Source organism: Curcuma longa, chromosome 16 (genome assembly GCF_044706935.1).
Source record: "Curcuma longa cultivar G26 ecotype Majalengka, Jawa Barat chromosome 16, ITB_CL_G26_1.1, whole genome shotgun sequence".
NCBI lineage: Eukaryota > Viridiplantae > Streptophyta > Magnoliopsida > Zingiberales > Zingiberaceae > Curcuma > Curcuma longa.
The window spans coordinates 9,165,998-9,192,877 of NC_133876.1; the positions used below are offsets into that span (position 1 = coordinate 9,165,998).

General features: G+C 36.7%; 4 protein-coding genes across 4 annotated transcripts; 3 read left to right on the forward strand and 1 right to left on the reverse strand.

Annotated features, from left to right (window-relative positions):
* The first annotated feature begins 1,544 nt into the window (after positions 1-1,544).
* Positions 1,545-5,309, forward strand: LOC141847290 (LIM domain-containing protein WLIM2b-like). Its single transcript, XM_074735298.1, has 5 exons — positions 1,545-1,803; positions 2,927-3,026; positions 3,112-3,143; positions 3,941-4,030; positions 4,891-5,309. The coding sequence occupies exons 1-5, from the start codon at positions 1,663-1,665 to the stop codon at positions 5,098-5,100; spliced, it is 573 nt and encodes a 190-aa protein (XP_074591399.1). The 5' UTR covers positions 1,545-1,662; the 3' UTR covers positions 5,101-5,309.
* A 1,444-nt stretch (positions 5,310-6,753) lies between these two features.
* LOC141847666 (proliferating cell nuclear antigen) lies at positions 6,754-10,786 on the forward strand. Its single transcript, XM_074735728.1, has 4 exons — positions 6,754-7,314; positions 9,051-9,203; positions 9,294-9,391; positions 10,426-10,786. The coding sequence occupies exons 1-4, from the start codon at positions 6,996-6,998 to the stop codon at positions 10,645-10,647; spliced, it is 792 nt and encodes a 263-aa protein (XP_074591829.1). The 5' UTR covers positions 6,754-6,995; the 3' UTR covers positions 10,648-10,786.
* A 986-nt stretch (positions 10,787-11,772) lies between these two features.
* LOC141847289 (uncharacterized) lies at positions 11,773-15,846 on the reverse strand. The gene is made up of 3 exons (XM_074735297.1): positions 15,617-15,846; positions 12,557-15,197; positions 11,773-12,467 (listed from the first exon to the last, which is right to left on the reverse strand). Exons 2-3 carry the CDS (start codon positions 15,011-15,013, stop codon positions 12,192-12,194), a joined length of 2,733 nt encoding a protein of 910 aa, XP_074591398.1. The 5' UTR covers positions 15,014-15,197; positions 15,617-15,846; the 3' UTR covers positions 11,773-12,191.
* A 1,040-nt stretch (positions 15,847-16,886) lies between these two features.
* Positions 16,887-26,265, forward strand: LOC141847400 (endoribonuclease YBEY, chloroplastic-like). Its single transcript, XM_074735444.1, has 12 exons — positions 16,887-17,258; positions 18,096-18,347; positions 18,424-18,519; positions 19,125-19,302; positions 19,421-19,501; positions 19,597-19,697; positions 20,175-20,267; positions 22,262-22,333; positions 22,802-22,921; positions 23,002-23,052; positions 24,360-24,545; positions 25,560-26,265. Exons 1-12 carry the CDS (start codon positions 16,887-16,889, stop codon positions 25,647-25,649), a joined length of 1,692 nt encoding a protein of 563 aa, XP_074591545.1. The 3' UTR covers positions 25,650-26,265.
* Positions 26,266-26,880: the final 615 nt, after the last annotated feature.

A 26,880-nucleotide genomic window follows, 5' to 3' on the forward strand; every position in this document is an offset into this window, starting at 1 on the left:
TAGAGTTGTTGCTGATTCATCATAAAAGTTAACTATAAAAAATTTATCAAGGATTTGAATCACTCTCATATCCAGATCGGAACATTATATTTCTATTTTTTACAATTCAATTAATTTTAAAGGTGACCAATCTGCTCCTATAGAAGTTTCTCACTAGTTAGTCCTCAAGAGTAAATCCCGAAAGTGCCGCAATAAGACGTCAACAATCAACCTTCATAGTCTTTGTCGTCCTTGTAAAATTGTTCCAACACTGAAATGAGTACTCTGCTCATGAAGGCAAAGTTGTGAACTTTTTTTACTCATAGGTACTTCACCCCGTGGCTGCCCCACTCGAGTTTTCCACACGGTCTTCTAAAGATCCCTGTTAAATTAAAAAACACTAATCATGAAAACGTTATCTTTACTCTACAACAGAGTGAAAATTTCAACAACATTATAATGTATTTATCCTGTTATTATTTTATCGAACAAGTAATTAACAACATTATTGATTAGTGAAATTTCAACACACCTAAATTGCTTATCTTAATTATAATATATTTATTATAATTTAAGCCTTTCTACCATGTTAACTAAAACAATAATATTATCAGTGCTAGCACTTGCCTCTCTGACCATGAAATTTTGTATAACCAAATCACTCAAAAATATACTAAAACAAAACTGAAGATGATAAAAGATAATTAAATAAAGGGCTAAAAAGAAAATTTTAATTAATCAATTTATTTATTTATTTATTAATATCATTAGTCATGATTAAAACTTATCATGTGAATGTCTTATTATAATTTAAAGTAAAACTGAATATATGCATTGTACAATACTCTTGTAGAAAATAAAATTCTGAGTCATCAAAATGTTACGTGCATGTCACTTTGACATTTTTAATAATATGGGGACATTATCAAAATTCTAATATAAATCTAAAAATTATATTAAATCAGAGAAGAAAAAAATAAAACATCAAATTAAATTTTATTATATTATATTTTTTATTAGCCCTTAAATTTATTACAAATACACAAATAATCCACCTATTATAAAAGTGTGCCAGCGCATTCAACCCCGTTTCTCTAAGTGCCGGTGGGTCAATATCTAGTGGAGGCCCATCTGATTGTCCATTCATCTGACGGGTCCATTCTGGGTAACTGACAAGGGGTAAGCAAAATCCCCCAGATATCAACCGGCCGTCGAGGAAAATATCTTCAACCGACGCCATCCAATCAAATTCGTCCAAAGGGAATAATGATTACTTTACTCCTTTTTTTCTTTAATGCACTCCTATTGTGTGACTAGTGGACGTGCAATTAGGGAAAGAAATAGTAAGAAATGGGGTAGGTATAACAACTACACCTTTAATTCAAAAAAACATGAAAAGGAGTGGACTTCATGACGTGGGGTCCACGACGAAAAATTGACGACGTGTCGTCAATTTAGTGGCCAGGTAACCCCATCCATGGCCACGCCAAACAACGGATCGCAGCCCAAGCATGCGCGAACCACTTTATATCTCTTTCGTTTCTGTTTTCATCGGATTCGTCGCCGGCGGTCTCGGAGAACAGCGACAGATCCCGATCTGTTCCTCGTCGGCTTCGCTTCCGAATCGATCTCTCGGCGGTGGACGGGGAGGAGTTGGGTCGGCGGAGGACAAAGGGGCGAAAGATGGCTTTCAATTTCACCGGCACGCAGCAGAAATGCAAGGCCTGCGACAAGACTGTCTACCTCATGGATCAGCTCACCGCCGACGGAATAGTCTTCCATAAGTCCTGCTTCAAGTGCAATCACTGCAAAGGAACCCTCACGGTATCGTCGTTCGCCTCTCTCTGTGTCCTCCCTTTTGGGCTTTTCTGTTGTTCTTGGGGATTTGACTTCGTTTGTAATCATATTTTTTTCATTGGACGTTTCGAGTTTGAGTAAGATGTGTTTGTCTGATTCGTTCCGATAACTTGAAACGTCGGGATTCCAGGTCAATGATCGATGCGTAGATCTGATATTCGAGCTAGTTCTGCTGAGCAACTAAATATTCTATCTCCAGATCATGATAAAAGCAGAAATTTTGTCTCCATATTCTGTTACTCATGTTATGCAATCCACTAGTTGATTCCTTTGTAAATCTGTTGCTACAAAATGTAGCTTTGTCTACCGTCTATCTCGTGTTGGAAAATTGGTAGGACTAAATCGCTTTAGGTAGTCTCCTCAGCAAAATATATATATGAAGATTGAGTAAATCTAGAATGATTTATTGATAGATGGCATATACTGAGCAAGATTACCATTCAAGTGAGAGCAGATTGCAGAGTGCCTGGGCTTTAAATTGTTTACATCAGGATAAATTCTCAAAACGATCGCAATATGAATCAATGCAAGTTATGTATCGTTGCTTAATTTAGAACTCCAAAGACAAAAGGCGAGATGATCCTCAGATCCTGTTTCTAGTTTATGCTACTAATAAGAAATTGTAGCATGACAGGATCATCTGCAACCACTTCAACGTTGAGGCGCTGATGAAGGGAAGGCTGCAACGTTTTGTCTCTATTGGGTTTCAGCTTTCTTAGTTTTGATAGAATATTGCTAGACATGATCAGTAACCACTGTCAGTTGAATTAGTTAAATCATGTTATGAGAAATTTCAATCTTTTTTGTTGAAAGTGGTTACGAATTGCACAAATAATGATTTAGCATTCAGAAGAGTTTTTCTGCTCTTCACCTTTTGCTTGTTGCATCTTCCAATGAAAACATTAGTAAATGTTGAAAAAATGATGATTTACATAGTTTAAATATTACTATAGTTATTGCTGAAATGTTGAAAATATGATGATTTACTTAGTTTAAATATTACTACAGTCATTGCTGGGGAACTTTGCAGTTATGGAATTTGGGCAGGATAAACTATTAGTGCTCCTAATTACTTATCCAATCTTCTCAGCTAAGTACATATTCATCAATGGAAGGTGTTTTGTATTGCAAGCCTCACTTTGAACAACTCTTCAAGGAATCTGGCAACTTTAACAAGAATTTTCAATCACGTGAGTCTTCATAACCTGTTAGAAATAATTTGATCTTTCTCATAATACCTTAACTATTGTTTATTTAAATTTCTCTGTTTTCCAGCTGCAAAATCTGCTGATAAAGCTCCAGAACTGGTTAGTAAAGATCTAACTATTAATTTCTTCATTGTTTAGTTTCAAACCACTCATCCTTTGTTGTATCAACTAGTTACATTTCAAACACCATTTTACCTTTCAAATAGCATTTCAATAAGGGTAGTCACCTTTTCATAACATCCCTAGCTATGATTTTTTTTCCTTCTAAAATGTGTCGTGAGGTGATTTCCTAATCAATTTATTGTGAAGATAAGAAAATTATCTGATGTTTATCTTGAAACACCCAAGTTGAATATTTCTAATTTAGGTGTCAAAAAATATTTTTTATGGGTCCAAAATTTGCCTATATTCTTTATCATATTCCTCAATGCAAATTAATTTGCAAATTAGCTCGTACTATAAAAAGTTTATCTCTTTTTATTTTCGTTGAGGCACTTCAATTTGAACATCAGAGTGGTTCTAGATGTCTAAATTATATATGTTGTGTGTGTGTGTAGACACACACACACAAAATCTTCCTGTAAGTTGATTTGCAAATGGCTATTTGATGCCTTTTTTTTTTTTTTTTGCAATGCAAGTTAATTTGTAAATATATTAGCTTGGGCCATGAAAATCATAACGTTACATGCTTCCAAATATTAAAAAAATGTAGTTTCAGTGCCTAAATCTTGTGGCAAGGTGATTTGCAGCTTGTGACATTTTGGGGGAGAATAAAAAATAGTATGTTTTAGTTTTTTAAAAAAAATAATTATGAGTACATTTTGGTAAATAGGTTGTCTGATAAAGTACGCCATTTCAGATCAATTTATAACGTGCCTGTCATATCTTCTATTCAGACGAGATCTGCTAGCAAAGCTGCCAGTATGTTTTCAGGAACACAGGAGAAATGTGCTACTTGTGCCAAAACAGCATATCCTCTGGAAAAGGTTGGTCCAAAGTATATTTATCTTTTTTTTTTTCCTTTGTTTTATTCTTTAATTAAGCATCACGCCTAGTCTAAAATGATGGCAATATTCTGTCAATCTGTTTTGCCCCCTTTATTTGTCGTATTCTAATATCAAAATCTTCATGAATTACCTTCTTGATGTTTTCCTTGTGCATTTGGTTTAAGGAGTGTAAGATATAAAAATACCTATTTTTAGAGGATGAACAAGATGTAGAATAGAATATGAAAATGTATTTACTTTGATGCCTGGAATGAAATAAATGTGAAATAACTATTGTTATATTTGGTTCATAAAGATATTGTTAAGAATAGAGGAGATATAGTTTATATTTGTATATAAAATATTCTATTTGGCTCATCTAACTTTCATGGTCTACTTCATCCTGTCGACTTGTCCAACTGTCCATCTATCTTGCTCAACAGGTTTGATTGTCATTGGTTCACCCTCCTATCCTATGGTCTGGTTTGCCTAGCACATCCAATCCAGCTACTCCCCTAGATCTGCTTGACTAACAGTTAATCTTGGAATAAGCTAAGGAGTAGCTATTTGTTATCAATAGCGAATTACATAATTCCATGAGAATTGTTGTTCCAAATATCTATTACGCGAGAATTCATAATGAATAGAATGGCAATTCATGGGGAATACTTAGCAATTTCTCATAGTTTATCGGAAATCATCAGCCAACCATTTTCCTTTTAACATAAATTAGTTTACAATAGACTATCAGTAATCCAATCTTCTCTATACTCACAAAGCAGTCCCCTTCCATGAATAAACCAAGTATCTGTCCTCTTGCCCCTCCTTTTGGTGAGTGATCAAGGAAGTTATTCCTTCAGGTGACTGTTGAAGGACAAGCCTACCACAAGTCCTGCTTCAAGTGTTCTCACGGAGGCTGCTCTATTACCCCTTCCAACTATGCAGCCCTTGAAGGGATCCTCTACTGCAAACACCATTTCTCCCAACTTTTCAAGGAGAAAGGAAGCTACAACCACCTCATCAAGTCCGCATCGATCAAGCGCGCCGCAGCAACTGCCCCAGATCTTTAGTTGGAGGCAGATTTCGTGGCTATTTATATCGTCTCCCTGATAGTGCAGCTCTCATCTTTTTCTTTTTGTTGTTGCTTGATTTATTAAGACATTTGTGATCTTGCTTTCCAGTGTTGTTTTGCTTCCTTTTGTTATGTGGAATCTGTAGCAAAACTTACTCAGGAGAAAGAAACTGCTCCTCTGTTTAATCTCTATGACATTTTTCCCCCTTCCTGAGAATTTGTCATTGAGATAATGAATTCAAACGAGAATTATACACTTCAATTTGTTTTTTGTGTTTAAAGTCACAGGGGAATGAAAATATTTGATGCTTTATTTTCATAGATTTACTTGGTCGTGTTTTTTTTTATTGATGAAATTCTTGAAACAGATTTGACTCTTTTTTTTTCACGAAATAGGTTTTCTTAGACATGTTATATATGTTGGGATAACAATCAAAGTTCCATATTGAAAATATATGAAAAAGATTTTGGAGTTATAAGATGAAAAATATCTCATTGGTATGAGGCATTTTGGGTAAAGTCCAAAAGCAAAAGCATGAGGGGCGTGGGTCCAAAGTGGACAATATCGTACTGTTGTGGGGATATATATGAATTCCATCGGATCTAACAGTGGTATCAGAGCGGATTCGGAACCATGTGGGACCGTTAAGGGGCGGATCTGTACCAATAAGGGGTTCGTTGGGACTATTAAGGGGGCAGGCCCTTTGATCTGTACCAGTAAGGGGTCCGTTGGGACTGTTAAAAGAGGGGTAAATTGTTGAGATAACAATTAAAGTCCCATATTGAAAATATATGAAAAAGATTCTGGGATTATAAGATGGAAAATATCTCATTGGTAACCAAGTAAATAAAATGAAATCCTCGAAACACTCTTTGACTAATGCTGATGAGTTGTTCATCTCTGAAATTGTTTTTTGATTCATCAAGATAGGAATTTAAATAGTGAATTTATACTTTTATTTTTATTTTTTTAAAAAATATATAGTCGATTTTATTTAATAAAATAAAATTTAAGTTATTATTGTATTAAAAAAACATCCTTTTAAATGTCCCTATTTAAGATGGAGTCACTTTTAACTTAACAATTTTAGGGTTAGGCTGTGCTGAACCCATGAGGTGGCTTGTACTCGGCACCACTTGCTCTTGGTCCATTTGAGATAGGGATGATAATAGATCAGATTTGAGTTAAATTTCATATTCTCTTATTTGCATCTTTATCCCATTAAATATTTAATTTTTATCTTATTTTTATATGGAGGATAGATATTCATTCTCATACTCTATCAAATAATTGAATATTCTTTATATTAATAATTTGTTCATTTTATTTAATTATTAATTTATTTTTTATTTGATAATTAATTTTGAATGTCAATCAACACTACTATAATAATATTATTTGAAATTTAATATTATTATAGTATTGATTTTTAAAATCAATAAAAAATAGTGCACGATTGTATTAGATTTTAAAGAACAATATCACTTATATATATATATATATTATTTTATTCAATATTTAAATTGAATATGATTATGATTTTATCTATCTGCGTATCTAAATTTAAAAATTCCTCTACTCAATTATTTAATTATTTAATCAATCTGGAAAATTTCTTCATGCCGCTTTATTCGTTGTCGAATCTATCTTCAGAGTAGCGAAATTGTCATCCCTAACCCTAACTTGAGGGCCAAGAAAAAAAACCGCGAGTGGAGGGAAACATAATCTCCTTTCCCGCCAAACCTCACCGCTCGCATATACCAACACCGCGCGCCGCCCCCTCCCTTCCACCTCCCAAACCCTAGATCAGAAGCCGACGATCAACAGGGTCGTTTAACCAGTAACAAAGCAAAGCAGGGAGGAAGAAGAGGCGGGAGAAAGAGGAGGAGAAGATGTTGGAGCTACGGTTGGTGCAAGGAAGCCTCTTGAAGAAGGTGCTGGAAGCCATCAAGGAGCTGGTTACCGACGCCAACTTCGACTGCTCCGCCACCGGCTTCTCCCTCCAGGCCATGGACTCCAGCCACGTCGCCCTCGTCGCTCTCCTACTCCGCTCCGAGGGCTTCGAGCACTACCGCTGTGACCGCAACCTCTCTATGGGGATGAACCTTGGAAACGTCTCCAAGATGCTCCGCTGCGCCGGCTCCGACGACATAATCACCCTCAAGGCCGACGACGGCAGCGACACCGTCACCTTCATGTTCGAAAGCCCAAGTATGGAAATTCACTTAGCCTTGTAAATCTCCTTCTCGCTAAAGTATCGCAAGATCACTTGCATTCCTTTTCATTTTCCCTGTGATATCTTCGATCTACCGTTTATAGTTTACAATTCTACTTTTTGTGTTTTTTTTTCAATACACTTTTCTGCGACGCGTTGTGTCTTCCACATGTTTGAGGATATGTGTTTCCGTTTTTTCTCTTTTTGTCAGTGATTTTTTTTTTTTCAATCTGTCGTTGATAGTCTTAAATTTGCTACATTTTTAATTTGATTTCACTGCACAATTTCTACAATCACACTGTGCCTTCCAAATGTTTGAAAATATGTGCTGCTTAAATATTGATAAGTTAATCTTTTTCATTTTGTCAGTGATTTCTTCGATCTGATGCTAATTATTAAATTTGCTACTGTTGTTCTTTTTCATTAAACATTTCTCCGATCACATTTTACCCTCCAACTGATTGAAAATATGCACAACTTTGATTAAGCCTTTCATTCTGATAATCACTCGTGCAAGTGGGTTCAAGTACTTTTTTATGTCTATTTATTTACTGGTTTGTCAGCCATTTCTTTGATTTGTTGTTTGGATTCTTAAATTTGCTACCTTTTGTGGTTGCTTTTACGGCACGGTCTATCATCACATTGTGCTTCCGAGTGTTTGAGAATATGTGCACTAGGAAGATGAAACATCCTTCTGATGTAACAATTGCAAGTGTAGTCTTAAATTTTCTACCTTCTATGGTCACTTTAGCTGCATGTTTCTCCGACCTCATTGTCTGCTTCATGTCTTTGGGAATATGTACGTCTTTAGGTACATGAATCTGTTCATTCTAATATCACTCTTGCAAGTGTAGTCTTAAATTTTCTACCCTTTGTGACACCTCACTGCTCATTTCTCTGATCTCATCATGCCTTTCAAATGTTTGAGAGTATATGTGACTCGAAGCAGATGAAGCATTTTCTTCTGATGCCACTCTTGCTAGCTCAGTCGTAAATTTGCTACCTCTTGTGATTATCTTTACTTCACATTTCTGTGATCACACTGTGCCCTCCAAAATGTTCAAGCATACCTGCAACCTGAAGCAGATGAAGCTTGCTCCTCTGATATCACTCTTGCAAGTGTAGTCTTAAATTTGCTGCCTTTTATGATTATTTCCATTACATATTTATATAATTAAATTGTTTTCAAGTGTTTGAGAAATGTGTGATTAAAAGCAGATGAAGCTTCTGCTTCTGATATCACTCTTGCAATTGTAGTGTTAAACTCATTAGCTCTCGTGGTTATTTTCACTGCAATTTTCTATGATTGTGTTTTGCTCTCCAAGGCTTTAAAAAGAGATGAAATGTCTTAAATTTGCTATCAACTGTGATTATTTTCACTGTATGTTTCTACATTCATATTCTGATGATATATTTCACTTAAAGCAGATGAAAGGTTTCCTTCTGATATTGCATTATGATATTATTTTCACCACACATTTCTATGATCACATTGTGCCTTCCAAGGGTTTGAGAATATCTGCCACTTAAAACAATGAAAGCTTAGTTTTAAATTTTCTACCTATTGTGATTATTTTTACTGAATATTTCTATGATGACATTGTGCCCTCCAAATGTTTGAGACTGTTTGTCTCAAAGCAGATGAAATGATGAAGCTTTTCCTTCTGATATCATTCTTGCAAGTGGGGTTTGAGTATCTTTTTTAAGTTCTTTTTTTCCTGGTTTTGATCAGATCAAGACAAGATTGCTGATTTTGAGATGAAGCTGATGGACATAGATAGTGAGCATCTTGGCATTCCAGACGCTGAGTACCAAGCCATTGTGCGAATGCCTTCGGGAGAATTTGCAAGGATTTGCAAAGATCTGAGCAGCATAGGAGATACTGGTATCAGTCATCTTAATCTTCATTGAATCTGTTGTAATTCTTTTGCTCTTCTGCTCATCTGCTGATTTATTGTGGTTCAAAACGTGGCAGTGATTATTTCAGTGACTAAGGAAGGAGTCAAGTTTTCTACTGCAGGAGATATAGGAACTGCTAACATTGTTTGCAGACAAAACAAGACTGTAGATAAGGTACCTTGCACTTGCTTTGTCTGTATATATATATTTTTCTTGAAATTCTTTTAGCACTTGTATTGAGTGAAATCCACAGGGAGTAAATCCTAGGAATTGCATGAAATAAGAATAAACTAATGATACTGATCTTATAATATGTGAAATAGATGTTTCACAAGTAATAAGCAATGATTTTCAAAGATCAAAATATTTATACAAGTAAATGCTGTATATTTTTTAAGGGGGTGAGTGTAGAAAAGAAATGAAATGGATTATATGAAGACTAGATAATTTATTATTAATTATTATTATTATTATTATTATTCTATTTCATTTATTTAGTTTACTTAGGTTCAAGGGAGAGAAGTAGTTTCACTTATGTATGTGTTTATTAGAAGTGTGCATTTCATTTTTGTCTTTTGCCCCTCAATTTGAGCAGAAGTAAAATGGAGGATTTTTATTAAATTAAATCCTTTTACCTTCTCTGTTATCATTTGAGTTATCTCTTTAAATGGATGTAAATAAAGGAGTTGGATAATTTTATATAATCAATAAAGGTTAATTAGCTATTTGTTCAATTTTGGGTTGATATGTTACAAATAATAAATAAATTTTTCTTTAAATACTCATCTTCTCTCTTAGTTGTTAAGGAAATGAGAGATTGAAGATTCATTCTTTGATTATCTCTCATTCCCTGTCCATCCTTCAACTTATCCCTTCAGGGAAATAGGCTTTAGTTTATTAAAACAAGATAAATTGTCATTTATTTAATTTCTTTGGTTTTCTTTTATCTCCATCCTCCAGCAAAAAACACTTTTTAGATCTTACAAGTTTCATATATTAGAATAAGTAATCTTAGAATAATTATGCAGAATTAAAAGGGAATGACAATTTTATTAGAAATGGGAATCGTATTTCATTTCAAATTCGAGAAATTATCTATTGTTGTGAATTAAATTGCACCGTTAGTGGTTAATTATGGAACTTTATATATCAAATGTTTCTTAAAAATATACACTTGTACAATTTAACATCGTCTTTGTATGCTGAAGCCTGAGGAAGCCACCGTCATAGAGATGCAAGAGCCTGTGTCACTAACCTTTGCTCTGAGGTATTTAAACTCTTTCACCAAGGCAACGCCGCTCTCTGAGACTGTAACAATCAGTTTGTCGTCTGATCTGCCTGTCGTGGTTGAGTATAAGATTGCAGACATGGGATATGTTAGGTATTATTTGGCACCAAAGATCGAAGAGGATGAGGAGATGAAGTCATAAAAGTAGTTACAGTTTTGTGCTACCTTCAGCCTATCTTCAAGAGTTTGTACTGGTTTTCTCTAAGGATCAATTATAAAATCTATCTGTTTTGAATGTAAGATGCAGTTAGTAAAAGCTTGGTTGTCCTTGCATTATGATACTTCTCTGTTGGTTTTAGTAGGATTTGATGGTTGTGACTAAGTTTGAAGAAATTCTTGCAAAGGTTGTGATCTTAAATGTTTACCTTGTGAGCTCTATATGAATATATGATTACTGAGCTACGCACAGCTTGTCTTCAGAATTGTTTCCATTGACTGGAGATATTTCTCAATTCAACTCTAATTAACTTTGAATCTGATTGTCATTTCATCCAATCTGATTTAAGTCTGCACAAACAGTTGCATTTGAAAGTTTTCATGCTTGGGTCAGAGGTGAGGTTTATTTCTTTAAGCAATAGTTTTGGGAGGATCAAGAGCAATTGTGCTGAGTGTGTAGCAATCTGTCCAGACTTATCCAAATTTGTAAGAGTATTAGGAAATAATGCTTTAATTATTGTCTTTGGACTTGTGAACTGCAACAAGTATTAGGAAATAATCAAGTTAGAGCTGCTACAAATAATTGGAGTAACGAGCTCTTCCAAGCATTTCAATCAGCAAAGCTGCACAAACAAATTTTTATGTTCTTGGAGGGTTGATAACTCATGTAGATACTTGACAAGATCTCCTATTTATGGACTGATACATCTCTGTTTCAGCTCAAATGATTAAACTATGGCATGAGAGTTGATCTCAAGCACAAGCAAGCTGGAGTTCCTAATGTTCGCTAGGTAGACAGTTGATTTCTGGACAAGATAGCATCAAATCAAAAGAGACCTTGGGCAAAATACAAGCAAGCTGAATTGAATCAGTAAATTCAATAACACCGAGAGGTCAAGTTTAATTGAAGGAGTCCAAAAAAAAAAAAAAGAACTTAAAAGGAATTCTAGATATCTAACAGTGTTGATAACTTTGTTATCTCAAAGAATGGAATAGCTGGGCACAAGAATTGTTCGCTAGTAGAGAGAGTACTGCATGCTCCCTAATTCTATGTTTCTCAGGTCTTCTCATGCAGTAACAGTGAATAAAAAAGGCATGAGTTTTCTTGCTTCAATAAACTAAAAAGAGTAAGCAAACAATCTTGTACTCCAAAAGCTCACGTTGGTCGGCATCAGCAATGGCAAGTCAAACTTTCTGTAGCCATGTTGACATGGAAGGAGAAAGATACTATCTATAACTCAAAAATGATTTGCAGCTATAGCTTCCTCGTACTATCACTTGGAGATATGGTTTTCTTTACATGAAAAACAAAGATGACCTGCAAGTTGCCTAAGGAAATGGAAGCTACATCATTTCGGAGTGGCGAAATGATACCAATACTGTGTATAACTTCATGGTGCCGGAGAGGCTTGTGCCCAAGGCCCCCAATCGAATTGCTGAATTTATTCAAACTATATTGCCTTGATCTTCTAGAGGTGCAAGAATCTTCCTGCAGAAGTTGTGCACTAGTCGACACCATATTGGTAGACTTTAAGTTCTTCTAACAGGAGAAACAGGCGGATGATTTGGCACATAGCTGTTAGGGTCACCTTGAGTAGTAGAAGCTTCCCCTGATCCATCATTGACAATGTGTCCCTGCAAGTTCTTTCGCTGGGTTGAATGATCATAGGGCTTCTTGCCATGGATGACTGCTAAACAAATTGCAAAAGCCTGAAGTAGAGAAATTGACGCCTCGAAATCAACGGTGTACAGCCCTTCTTTGAAAGAAACCATGCTGAAGGCATGCCTTGTTTCCTGAGATGCTCCCTGAGAGAGTTTAACTATCAGTACTTTTTTTTTCTTAAACACCTGTTGCTTGAAAAGTTCCAAACATTATGCTTGTCGAGAGAATATACCTGAGTGAATAGTTCAAACCGGTGAGCACCATCTGTAGTTTGACAAGGTTGGAATGAACCACATGAATTGTGCTCTTGAAACTTGTTACTAAGAATAGTTAAGGTGCAGCCCTCATCCCAACCTCCACAGTCACAAGCACCTCCTGATCTCCATCTTTCTATCAAAGTCGAGGGCTCCCTGCCATTGGCCAAGCCATGAATGCCGCTCGGAATTATGACTGATATGCCAGAATGACCTTTGGCATTGTGCTGATAGGAATGTAAAATTTTCTCACCAGTTGATGCCCTTGAATTGCCAGCTGAATTTGTCAATAAGGATCCCTCGTAGTTACAGACGTAGGCCTGAGTGTGTGAGTTAGGTTTTCTAAATGGTGGTGTTGGCACAACAATCGCAGCCAGCTCACTTGCAGTTGAAGACTCAAAAGACTTGTAAGCATCATGCAAGATAAACTCTCTCACATAATCAAAGCTCCCATGCTGAAATCTCTTCACCTTGCCAAGCGCAACATTCAACTGGCCAACAACATTTGAGATCAACTGATGTTGCTGGTCCTTGTTTACAGAGCTGCCCCAAAATGTGTTTTTCTTCTTCGAACCATTTATTGAGAATATATGGAACACGCACTCCAGATTGTCAATGTTGGGAGCACTGCTTGCTGCTATTGCTGCGGCAAGTACCTCACCATCACAAGACGAGAGCATGAACAAAGGAAGCCCATTCTTCCAAGCCAGCTGAAGAAGAGCCTGCTTCATGATTGTTGCATGATTTTTGTCAATTTGAGTTCCTTTACCATCATTAGGTAATTCCTTCGAAGTAATAATGGTATCAATTGATTGGAACACAGAATCAACATTTGTGTTTGACTGTTTGTTTAATCTTGGGGATGATTTATCAGTTCGTAGTTCACCAGAATGGTGACCAGGTAAGGCTGCAACTTTCCCAGTTGAATGAAGATTGTTCTTTGGCTTCATTATTGGATCTAGTAACCTCCTCAATGGACTTTGTCTGCCTTTACTATTTCTGGTTACTTGCTCTCCATGGGAATTGTACAGAAAAGAAATTGACTCAAATAGCTCTTCCGATGCACCTCCTTTCGAACTAGAACTCTTGCTCATCCTAGTTGGTCTCACACTAGATGGATGGATGGTTGACTTCTTCCCTGCTGAAGATGTCGCTTGAGCCTCAAATTTTCTTGATTTCTGAGTAGCATTGGATTCAAGTTTCTCACAAGAACCACTAGGGCATACGTTAATGCCCCCATTTCCTTGAACTGATTTATCAATTGGTGTTGTTTCTACTGATGGAACATTGCATGGTATATCAGGTTCATCATTCAGAATGGCCAGAGGAAGTGGGCATGAATGAGGAACTTTAGTAAAGTTGTCGATGATCCCAAGATCCTCAACCAGATCACCTGAATGGCTTTTGTCGTTTGACTCACTTTGCCAATAGTCAGTAGTTATTGTAGATCCAGAACTAAGCTGTCCACTATCTGCACTAGGTTGAAGAAAACTCGAAAGTCCTCCATTGTTATGGAAAGGTGGCATTGTATCCTTGGTCGAGGGTAAAATATTGGTAAAGTCTGCAAACTTTTCTGCTTCCGTCAAGCTACAGTCATGATCCTCACCAAACCTGATTGTGGTAGCATGATCAGTATTAATTGTTGAAGGTGAAGTGGTAGATTGTGATTCTAGACTTACTTCACCAGACACACCTGCAAAATCTAAACAAGTTCCCATATCTTTGTCATTTTTGGGATCCAAGGGATTAAAATCCACACTAGGAAGCATAATAGAAGAGATCCTTGAATCAGAAATACCTTCTTCAAGTCTATTTACTTCCTTCTTCTGCGTCATAGTTGCGCTGCCCGAAAATGACAGTTTCTTATGAGCAAGAACAGAAGATTTCTTGCCTTGATAAAGAGGACTAGCTATTGTTCCACAAGATTGGTTAGAAAAGCCAAATGTAGAAAGCGTAGAGGACTCCGTACAACTTGACGAACAATCTCCGCCCCTCCCATCCATGGTACACTTCTGGTGTGTCCATTTCTCAAGAAGTCCCCACTCCAGAACTCCAACATTCAGAGCCTTTTCATGGATGCTATCACGTTTCTCCAAACGCTGAAGATAAAAGGGCACATTTGACATGTTCTTAACTGGTTCATCCATCTCAATAACCTTCCTACCGGGCCATGGCTTTTGAGGAGTACCTAAGGGTGACATAACTGAATTTTTCTTGATTCCTTCCCTATCTCTAGCAGTTTGTCGAGGGAGCTTTTCTGTTTTGAGTGCCCCAATCTTCTCTGAGAAGTCAACATTCTTTATTCTACTAGAGGAGGATGATTTGCTGGGGGATTTTGAGGAATGGGTCTGAGTGGTGATTCTTTTCTTCTGCTGATGGAATTGTTTTGTTCCAAACATGCTTTCATCTTTTGCTTTTAGGGTTGGAGATGCCATGATTCGTTGGTACTCTTATGGTAGTACCAGCAATTTCATTGCCCTGATCGCAGCTAGAATTTTGTGCAGCACAGCTGAACTAGTTGCAAATTTTCCCAAGTTCCAGAAATTTCTAGATTCTGTTCTCAGCTTGAAACGGACAGATACTTCACATCTGTATCTTTCAATATGTCACTGCACAATCCTGCATACACACAAAAAAGAAGAAAAAGTTAAAATCTGTAATTTTCTCTTCCAATGAGCATCAGCACGCGATTCTAACTCCCTACTTAGACATTCCACATTCTCGTGAAGCATTGCACAAGTCCAATTTCTAATTCAAAATTTGTTTCCGTGAAGCCAACATAACAATAAACGATTCCACATTCTCGTGAAGCAAGAGACAACCAACCATTCCACATTCTCGTGACATTATATGAATCCAACTTCGAATTCCAAAAATTTCTTCCTTTCGAATCGGAACACCCAAAACAGCAAAAAGACCTCTCAAATTTAAGAAAATTTCGCAACAAGCTCGGCATCATTCGTATGCAGTGGTTAAAAGAAAACACAAGAAAAAGGGGAAAAATCGAATTAAAGCAAGAAACCGAAGAGACTACCTACCACAAAGTACCAGAAATTGGTTAACTGCGAACATTTCAGATCTGCTTCGCCTCTCGTCAGCTCGCTCCCTCAGCACAATGCAGTTATGCAGAGGCGACCCCGAGCGCCAAGATCAACTATGAAACCCCGGAAGAAATGCCGCTCCGACCGAGAACCAACCTACTTCGAGCTGCGAGGATCGAGCTCTCTCAGGAGGTGGATGGATTGGGATGATTACGATGTGATCACGGCGTGAGAGGGTAGCCAGGTTCTGTCTCTTTCTTCCGGAGGACCGGCAACAGCGAAGAGAGAGAGAGAGAGAGAGAGAGAGGGAGGAAGCGGCTAGGGAGGACAGGAAGCGGGTGGGCTGGGGAGTCATTATTATTTTGTGGGTAGAAAAGGACGAGTAGGACCCGGTGTCGGATAAAAGCACGTGTGAGGGCCGGAACAGTGGGGCTCACCGCCGTCAACGAATACACAAAATGGGTAATCAACGGGTCTGAGTGGGAAAATGGTCCCGCGCGCTGATGGGACATGCCGCGTCTGGGTAGTGTACTCAAAGCGACCGCACCCGCCAGCGTACCAAGGATGCTGACTGTGGACCTGACGTATGAGATCGGTAGTGGGCCATGGGTAAACATGATTGATATCGTGTTGTTACGTAGAAATGGCGCACGCATTAAATTTAGGGAATTTTTATTTTAGCCCAGGAAGTTTATCTTCTTACTCCAATATTTAAGAAAACTTTCAAATTTCAAATATTTACCATTTCATCCTTTACTTCTACTTGTTTACCTCCGTGGACTCCACAAGGAGAGAGCTCCGACTTCAAAAGGCTCTCCCTCATTCATTTACTCAAGCAGAAAATCAATAGAGAAGAAAATTCTCATGAACTAAATTTCACATCTTCATTTTATAAAATTTCACTTTAAATTTTAAAAGTAATTATATATCATTTCCCATTTTACTCATCTTACTTTGTATCCTCAAATTAATTTAAAAAAAAACATTTTATAAAAAATTCTAAATATTCAATTCGTTATTTTTTAATTTAATTATTTTATTACATCTATTATTACTATCAGGTGAGAAAATTTATTTATTCATTTTTACTTTCTTCAATCTACGTTCAGGAGTGATTGTGGGCCCCCAAAACCTCCTAAGCAAGTCAATTGGGTCAGCACAGCCCAAATCGTGCTGGGCCGAACCGGATCGAAGCCGCACAATCCGGTTGACGCCTACTATATATAGTGGATTCGACCAGCTTATTAGCTGTTCATTTTAGCCGGCCATGGCGAGGCTCGTTGCGAGGGCTTTACCCGTCGCTTCCGGGCGCACTCCTCGCCTTTCTCTCGCCGGCGCCGTTGCTCTCTCACGGAGAACGATCCCGTCTCCCGGAGATCCTCGTCTCTTTGTATCTCGGCGTCCCACTTCGGTGCTTCTCCGTCCCTTCTTTAATCCGTGCGACATTTGGCTTGGTTCCCTTTCCAGGAGTTTCCGATCCCTGTCGCCCTTGCCGTCGTGTAGTATTTATGCTGTCTCCGCTCGCGGATTTCGGAAGGTAAGACGCGGGAAGCTGAACAAGAAGAAGGAGAAGAAGCCACTCGAGCTCGATGTCACGATCTGCATCGAAGAAGGCTTGCCGGACGATCCTCAAACTTTGGTATCTTTTTTCGTGCTTAGTTTATTTGTTTTTTTTTTGTAATTTTTTCCTAATCATGAGCATAAAAAAGATCAATTGAAAAATTATGATGAGGAAGCAGCTATAATAGAAAATGTCTTTGGTGACATTGCGGAGGGAAAAAAGTTTTTATAATCAGGATGTTTGATAAAAAAAATCTATGATTACAATGTGGTATAGCCATAAATATCATGGACAGCAGCAATGAAGATTATGATGTCACTTTTTATTTGATAAGTATTTACTCCAGAAAAAGGATTTGTTTATAATGGAATCTTTTCTATAGCTAATACCAATATTTTGTACTCATAAACTAAAATCATAACTAGTCCTTATTTAAACAATTATCATGACCATTTTTTCCATTCCTGGTCTTTGAGACAAACAAACAGAGTCAGTAGTCTGCTTCAAGCAGTTCCAAGCTGTCTGTTGCCAATCTTTTTGTTGCTTCTTGCAGCTGAGTGGTTTATGGGAGGGATTCAGGAAGGGGGCATGCTCTCGTCTCTGAAAATTGAGATAGTTACTTCCCCGTCTCCCAACTAGGAAAGGATTCCCTACATTACTCTCCACCCTAAAGGCAAGGAATCCATTTACTTTGACTTTTCACTCATGGACTAGAATGAGATGAGAGAAACAATAGATGTTTTGAATTTATATAAATTGAGTTATTCTTATCTAAGCTTTGGATTTGATTTTACTTTGCAAAATTGTTTTTTCCCTCTTTGATTATGTTTGGACAATCTCTCAGTGCCTCATGCAGCTACTAGTTAACAATTTACATACATTTGATTTACCTATATTTTTACTTTTGGGTCACAGAGCATTGCTGAGAAACTTCAGTCTGATGTTCCAGTTGTACTGAAGGTTGCATTTGATAATCTAAAAGCTTCAGATTATAAGACAAGAGATACTTCTATAGATGACATTTACAAGTATGATAAAGTTGAGCTCTCTGTGTTGCTTTGTGATGATAATTTTATCCAAAAGCTAAATAAAGAATGGCGGGATGTGGATCAGGCTACTGATGTTCTGTCTATGTCCCAACATATTCCTGAGTTAGAATGTCCGATTGTAAGATGCTGTGACCTCTTTCTTGCTGGCCATGTTATCTTATTGTTTGTTTAATTATATTTCTATCTTCTTGTAGCTTTCGTTGGGTGATGTGGTTATATCTCTGGAAACAGCTACCAAGCAAGCCAGGGAAAGAAGCTATACACTTATCGATGAAATCCGAGTTCTCATGGTTAGATAGCTAATTACTTCCCATCACTTCTGGGTTCATTTTCCATTCATAGCAGATATATTGTATTCTAAGCACATGAAGTTTAGTTAGACATTTATTGGCTTGTTTCGCTATTTGCTATCACTTTGTGATTTTACTTCCCTAGACATAATTCCTTGATAGACCATTTGGCATAGGCTTCTTTTTACTTATTCTTTTATACTTTTGAAGTGGAATCACTTTACCAGTCAACACGTTGAAACTTTATAAGGTGTTAGACATGATTACATGAAGTCAGGAATGTATTGAACTATCCAGAGTCCAGACATGCATACAGTTATATTGATTCTCCAAAGGAACTTATTCACAATAAGAACTGGTTTCCTTATTCACAATAAGAACTGGCAGAGGAGGATGTATAATGAATATGAATAGGATTTTTAAAAAAAATTCAAAATAGTAGTAAACTGACTCATTTGTTTGTCCTCTAGGCTCTAGTGCCAATGTGTTAAGCTCAAAAACAAGCATTTTTAATTCTTGATCATGTGCCTATTACATAATATTATTTCTGCTAGATAAAAGTAATTTTACTTGTCTTTATTGTGATAGTTTCACTCCTTGGACAGGTTCATGGCTTGCTTCATCTATTAGGCTTTGATCATGAACTGGGCCTTGAGGCTGAAGCTGAAATGGAAAAGGAAGAGGATTTTATCCTCAGTAATCTTGGGTGGAAAGGAAAAGGTTTAATTAAGTGTGCACATGATTCTGGAATACAAGAAAGTCGCCCAACAAACAGCTCAGTTGGTCTGTAACCCATGTTGCTCAAACTGCATGTTTACCAGGAGACTAGGATCTAAATTCACTCTTTTGATAAACTTCTATACATATACTTTTATACCAAATCAAGTATAGATTTTTGCAGGACATGCCAAAAATATGAAGACCAAGAGCCATTCAGGATTTTGTGAAGCAAAATTGAGTTACATTTTCTGTGATGTTGACGGTAAGGAGATGGCTCAGTAGGTTTTATCTCTTCCATCGTTCCAGCTTCAATAGGTTGTTGCTTTCATTAATTTTAACAAGTGTTTCTGATGTCAGATATTTTTTTTGATGGCGAAAGTCAAGTAAATACAGTGATGACAAAAGCTCTGGAAGTTGCTCTTTCTGAAGGAGTAAATATAGCCGTCATTACTAGAAAGGTTAGTTTCTGTACTGCTGTTAGTTTTGGAGCTTCATATCAAAAACAAGTAATGAAGTTCTGCAGTTTTGAAGCTTAGCTTCATTTGCTGCTGTATATTTATCTTTGTCAAAAAAGAAAAAAATAGTGTTGGACTATTGGGACTTGTAATATCCCTAGTGCGACTATGGATTTTGAAGACCTGAGCCTTGCCATGGCAGTCAAGTTGTTTTTTATTTGTATCTGCTATTCATGTCTGGGTACAGCCTTGCAGCCATCATTAGCATTATGGTCCAAGTCTGTGTCTTGGGTATCAAACATTCAAATCCAAGATAAGTTCTTTTTTTATTTGTATCTGCTATTTATGTTTGGGTACAACCATGCAACTGCAGTGCTCCAAAATGGGTCATTTTCATCTCACTAACTGCTCTTGTTATTTGTTACTTTATTTTAATCATTTTGAATAATTATTGTGGTTGCATTTTACATTCTTTTTCAGACCAGGTCAGCAGTTATAAGAGCTTCAAGCACAATCAATTTGAAAGGGAAAGCTGGCATCATATCTGAAACATCACCTGGTGTTTTCCTACAGGTACATATGTTAACATTATTAAAAAAAATAGACTATATATATAATAGACTGATCATATACTTAATTTTCCCAAAGTTTTCATTACGATAGTTCAAATTGATATGAGTCACAAAGCATGGTTGCTTTTTCATTATCTTTGAAAGTTCCAAGATGCAAGATTTGCCTCATAATCATGTTTCTAAATCTTATAGCTTCATATTCATCTTTTGACATCATCGATATGTGTTATGAGAAATTGCTCTTCTTATAATGAATGGGATATGTTAGTATAAAAAATTGAAGTCCCAGTAGATCTCTAACTGAAGATATGAAAATGGATCTATACAGACGAACTTTATGGTTAATTCTGTAGGTTCATGTCTTAAACAACAAAACATGAGATTCAGAAGGAAGCTGTTAGACCATTTCTTGGTGCACTATGATAAGGATAATGGTTACTTTTGAGTGCTGTGTTCTCTTGTTTTGCCTCAGGTTGATCTCTTGATTAGTCAATACTTGTTATTGCAAGAGGAGTAAGACCATTGTGTTGCATTGCCTAATCAATACAGATTTTGTTGGCCTAACTATGGGAATGTTCTGACTGGCCATTTTGCCATGGTACTCTAGTATCTTAGAGAGGCTTGGTATAGCTGCTGAATGCCGCAGCCAACATACAGTTGCATTTTGTAACAAGTGGCTGAGCATTGTAATTTTAAAGCATCATCTGACAATTCCTGCCAAGGTCCAGAAAGATAGTAGACTGTTGCACCTATGTCGGTCACAAGAGGCTCAAATGAATTGTCAGTTAAGTAAGTTTAAGCAACCTTCATCGAGTATGGATTGACAAAGGCTGAGGGCTGATGGATTTACATTTCGGTAGATATGCCAGATACAAAGGATACCTACCATTCAAGTGACAACCAAAATCAAAACTAGGTTGCCATAGGTGAAATATACCTCCATTGTTCATGTCTAGCTCAGCACAATCCCTGATGCTCCCTTTCTGCTTGGGCCTGTGGGCCTAATTCTTGATGCATGTTGCAGGCCCATTAAGGTGTCAGGTTAGGCTTGACAATACCCGTTAATTAATGTGCAGTCCTGAGCACAATTCTTGCCGGATCAGGTGGTGTGTCACTGGTGGCACAACCTATTTGAGATCTCTAAGCCGATCCAATTAATGCACCAATCTTCTCACTTGGTCATGAATTTATACCAGTGCAGTCGTCCTGTGCCAAGATACAGATGGACACTGATATTATACTGCTCTGACTGGAGATCAAATCAGCACCAAAACTAATACTCTAAACCTTACTGGACCCATTCAGATTTAATGCAGCTGTAGACAGCATAGGCATTTACGAAGTCATGATTGCTAATATTAGTTGCAAGGAATTTTGTGCTGAGAGAAGGGAGTGTGAATGCTTGTATTCAAGCAATCTTGATCAGAAAAGGGATCAAATTTAACGTCAACAAGCCATGTTAGCCCCAACCTTTTCAGGGTTGCCTCTTGAACAAATTTGGTATACTCTATCAAATCTGTATCCAACTCCACATCTGAAGGCCAGCCTTTCTGGTAGCTGATCTAGTTTCTAGGTCATACTAAATTGGTGAGATGACCTTAAAAAAATTTGGAGAGCTTGCGTCATGCTTTGAACTTTGAAGGGTTTTTGAGTCATTCTGATTAGGATTTTCTATTAAAGCACTATGAATAATCTGAATTTTAAATATTTTAGAAACTTCTAATAATAGAGCTAATCACATCAAACAATTTTAGTTGCCAGTTTGTCACTTCTGGGCAGGTTTGGTTTCAATTTCAGGGCTGAATGTGACATTTGGTACATTCTACTGCTATGATATTATCTAAATGTAGTTCTTGTTTCAATTTTTTTAGCTCTATTTCTTTCACTAAAATCATACATTATATTTTACCTTTATTTTTATCACATAATTCAGAATGCACACAAAGGCCAAGCTGAGAACTTTTGCTTTCGTTTCCTACTTTTCCTGAATTTTAGGGATCGCTTGTATATGGGAGACAAGGTAAAGAGATTTTCAGAGCAAATCTAGATAAGAATCTTTGCAGAGAGGTAATAGCCCCACATCAACTATCATACAACTATATGTCTTGTTTTGATGGATTATATAAGGTGTGTCATGATATTTCTATGATTGGTTATCTTCTTCCACTTTGACATGGTTTCTGAGCACCCAATAGCAGTCTTATGCTCTTTCTCTTTGTTTCGGCAGTCTACTAAATCCTTTTTCATACTCTATGTAGGCTTCCTCACCGGTTGGATTTCTTGCTACTTCTGTCAACTGCTTCCGTTTTTCTTCCTTGCAAGTAGCCTACTATCTTTTTCATTATATGAGAAGTGTTTCTTCGCATATATACCTGTAAGCAACTTATCCACTCCCATAGATTATGAAGATCCCAATATATGGTACTATGCCAAATGAACTAATTAGGGTAGGCCCAATATCTGGTACTCATTGGCATTGCTGATTTGTGCATATGTAATTTTGCATTCTGTTGGACTTTTTCTTTTCAACCGCAGGCTTTTCAGTACTCTTTGCAACACGGACTTCCTCTGGTTGCATTTTGTCAGGATCAGTGTTTAACTTTATTTGATCATCCTTTGGTTGCTTCACAGCATACCCTGCATCATGAGCCAAAGGTACAGTCATTAAATGTATATTTTTGTTTTTTCTTGATTTGCTAAATGCAATATATTTGACGTGGAGAATTCATTGCCAGGTTGTGGTTATGCCTTCCATTGAGTGCCTTTTGACAAGTTCCGATCTACAGGTGTGTAACATGATATGATTAGTATAAAATAAAGCAAAAAAAGACAAGCACACTGTTTGTTTTGTAGAAAACAACTTACATATATAAAATATTTTTCAAGAAAAAATTTGACAAGGGAAATAATTTTCCATGTTTGGTGTTATATGATCTCGTGTCAATTGTGAGGTGGGTTCATCTTTACTACCAGCATCATCTCCTCGACTTCATGCCAACTCCTCACAATTTGACCTCTTTATCCTTCACCTTGTCTAGTGTGTTGTCTCTCAGTCTGCTCAACTGGCCTTCTCTGTTTCCTTTTCCTCCAATGGGGATGACAGAGAGGTGTATGATTTGAAATCTCGTACCACACCAAATGGCATATTCGAAATTTATCATTTTGATAAATTACCAAGACTCGATACTACTCAACACACAATGTCTCCCGTGTCTGTGTCAATCATGTCGATGGATAACTTGTCATGCCAACACTCACGACCTCTTGCCATACTACAATATAAACTTACACTAAGATAATATCTTTTATAAGCTTGTGTCTTTATAAAATAATGTCAAATCATTGTAGATGGAACATAAAATCTGAACTTAAGTATATATAATTGTCTTATCTTCTTTTTTTTCTTCATCCTCTTCCTCATTCCATCTCTAATTTGCCACTGACAACATACATTGGAACGTTGCCAAATACCAAATTAGCATCATCAATTCAAAGATGGAAACCCTAGTACCACTCAAAATTTTAAAGCTTGGTGAGTGAGCTTTATGGAGGGGATTGGAGGGAAAGTGCCGGGTTCGCAGCAGCGCATCAAAGGATGCAAAGGGTGGTGGTGACTGTTTATAGAGAGGAAAGAGGGACAACACTGGGTTCAGTGAGGGGATGTAGGCATCGGAGGAGATGGCGATCAGGTTCACTAAAGGGACTAGAGGGATGGCTGTGCTCAGCACGTAGGCTGAAACAAAGTTGGCGACCCCGGAGGTTGGCATGGGAAATGGTTAGTCTATGTCAAATGATGTGTGGGAATGAGAGACTTTTGCTCAAACAACCTTTTATTTTGAGTGAAATACACAGACCATGCGTTTAAACAAGTACTTTGTCCCAAGTTACAATGTCTGTCATTTGTATATCCAATACACTATTGAAGCTATAATGTTTATGTAGACAACATTAAGGGACAACTTTTTCTTCTTGATTTTGATTTTTAATATCTTATTTCTCCTTTTTATTTTCAATTCTTTTCTCTACCTTAAATTATTTCAGCAAGTATGCACCGATAAACTATCTAAATCTCCACAATAATTTTGATGTGCAGAAATTGGTATTCCTTGGAACTGCTGAAGAGATTTCCACTTTAAGACCATATTGGACAGAAGCAACAAGAGGGCTTGCAGATGTTGTTCAGCCTCAAACATGTATGCTTGAAATTATTCCATCTGGAGTTTCAAAAGGTAGTGGTGTAAAGATGCTACTGGATCACCTTGGAATTGCTACAGATGAGGTATGTAATAATTGCATGCATGGAACACATTCAAATTGTTTAACAGTAGTGGTTTGTTCCCTAGTTGAACTGGTGGTTCAATCACTTGAATTGCAAATATTTCCCGGACATCAACTTGGACAAGTTAATTGGTTAGACCGACCCAAATCATTTGGTTTAGTTGCATATGTATCACATCCATTTAAAATCAAATTCTACTTTAAATTAATTATGAAACATCATAATTACACATAAACCAATGGAAAAAATTAATTGTGGCAAATGAGGAATAAGTATCAATATAAAAGCTTGTAAGATTCTTGTGATGCATTATCATTTGGATAGATTAAAATATCAACAAGAATTATTTTCCTACCTCAAACTTTAATTATGTAGGACTGTGAATAGACATTTTGACATTTCTAAGTTCTGAAAAAATTGGTCTAATTTTTTTCCCAGTCCGACTTGACAAAAACTTACCCAAGCTGGAGAAGTATCACTTCTGATTTTTTTTTCCCAGTCTGACTGGTGGTTCTGTTTAGTTTTAGAACTGTGTATAACAAAATTGCTTGCTGCTTTAGTTATCTTTGATACTGCAATCAGCATCTTGTTGTTTAAGTCCTAACTATATGGGGTCGGCTAATATGGATCGTATCCTTCATCAAGTTGTATGTAAGATCGTTGTTTTTGACTACGTCAATGAAAATTGCTTTGGTTTCATACAATTCAGTCTCATTAGTTGCCCATTTAATGATTATTATAGTCCGTGTTATCTCTTTGTTGACCTTTTCATGATTAAATGATCTTTGAACCGATACACCACATTTCGACAATGAAAAATGAGACAGATGCAGCATACTGTTTAACAAACTTTGTGTTTTTCATCAGATAAATCCTATATTTTCTTGTTGCATTAACAATACTGCTTGTGTTTTGTAAAACTCAATATGCCTTTAGTTGCCCATTTCGCAAGTGTTCGAGCCATTATCATTTCGCTTTTTGGATTTTTGCATGATTGAAGTGATCTTTGAACAGATTCTGCCACATTTTGACGGTGAAAATAAGATGATGACGCAGCATGCATCAGCATCATCATCGAATATGGTAATGCCAGATGAAAGTTAGAACACTCTAACGATTACTGGTGGTACATTCCTTGCAGTAAATATGTATGTTCTTGGCGCGGCAAAGAGGTCTGGCTATCCTCTAGAAAATGGAACAGCATGACTTGAAGGAAAGAGAAAGGTGTCTCGGTTCACTTGATTGCCTGAAAATGTGGAGTAATGCTTTGAATGCATCCAATGAAGACGATGTTTGGTTAGATGGAGCCAGTGAATAGAATTGATATCTTAGTTCAACTAATGAAACCGAAATCAAGTAGTTAAAGATCTACTTGAGTGTCACTCGGAGATATGAGTAATGCTTCGAATGGGCCCGATGAAGATTTGTTTTTGTTAGATGAAGCAAGCGAATAGCGGAATAGGGTTAGTAATGTGATGATAGCTGGACCTAAGATCTATGTAGAACTGGTTTGTTTGGGGTATTCTGCTTTATGTGTTTGTACTCATGCATTGTATCATGTGGACAAATCCAGTGTCACAAGATGCGATCTGTTTAGTCTTGGCCGTAAACTTGCTGTGTGAAGACCATTTAAAAGCTGCATGATTTGATTATTATTATTATTTTTGGATAATCCGGGTGTTTGCTCGATTAATCCGGGAGGTGTGTTTGATTGTTTAAACTTCTCTTCTGATTTCGAGAAAGGTGTGTTTAGTTTGAATTTCAAATTATTATTATTATATTTTGACAATTTAAGTATTCAATTTTTATGGTTTAATTAATTTGGAAGGTAATTGTGAAGCTTTTTATTAACTATTAAAGTAAATTGAGAAGTGCAGATGAGTTCTGTTGGACGATTTAATATTTGAGTGAGATTTGAATTTCCATCATAAAATTTTTAAACTGTAATATATTTTGAGTGAGATTTAAAATTTTTATTTGGTTAGAGAGTATGCCCATCTTTTACCATCACACGGGCTCACATTGAATTTGCATTCACCCATTTTCTAAAATTGATTTTCACATTATTCAATTAAATCGGTAGTATCTTGATTCTCGAGTTATTCAAAATAAATTTAATTACAAGTGCAAATTTTAATCCGTGGAAGAACATTTTGATTTTTTAATTACACCAAAAAGTTATTTTTTCTTTAAAAAATCAATTTAAATGAAATAATAGAACCCTATTTTAATCCAACTATATATAAATCCAATAAAACTCTTTAAATTATTATCATTTAAGAAAACTAAAACCCATTGCCCTCCTCGAGCTCAAGGAAGTAAACCTTTTTCTTAC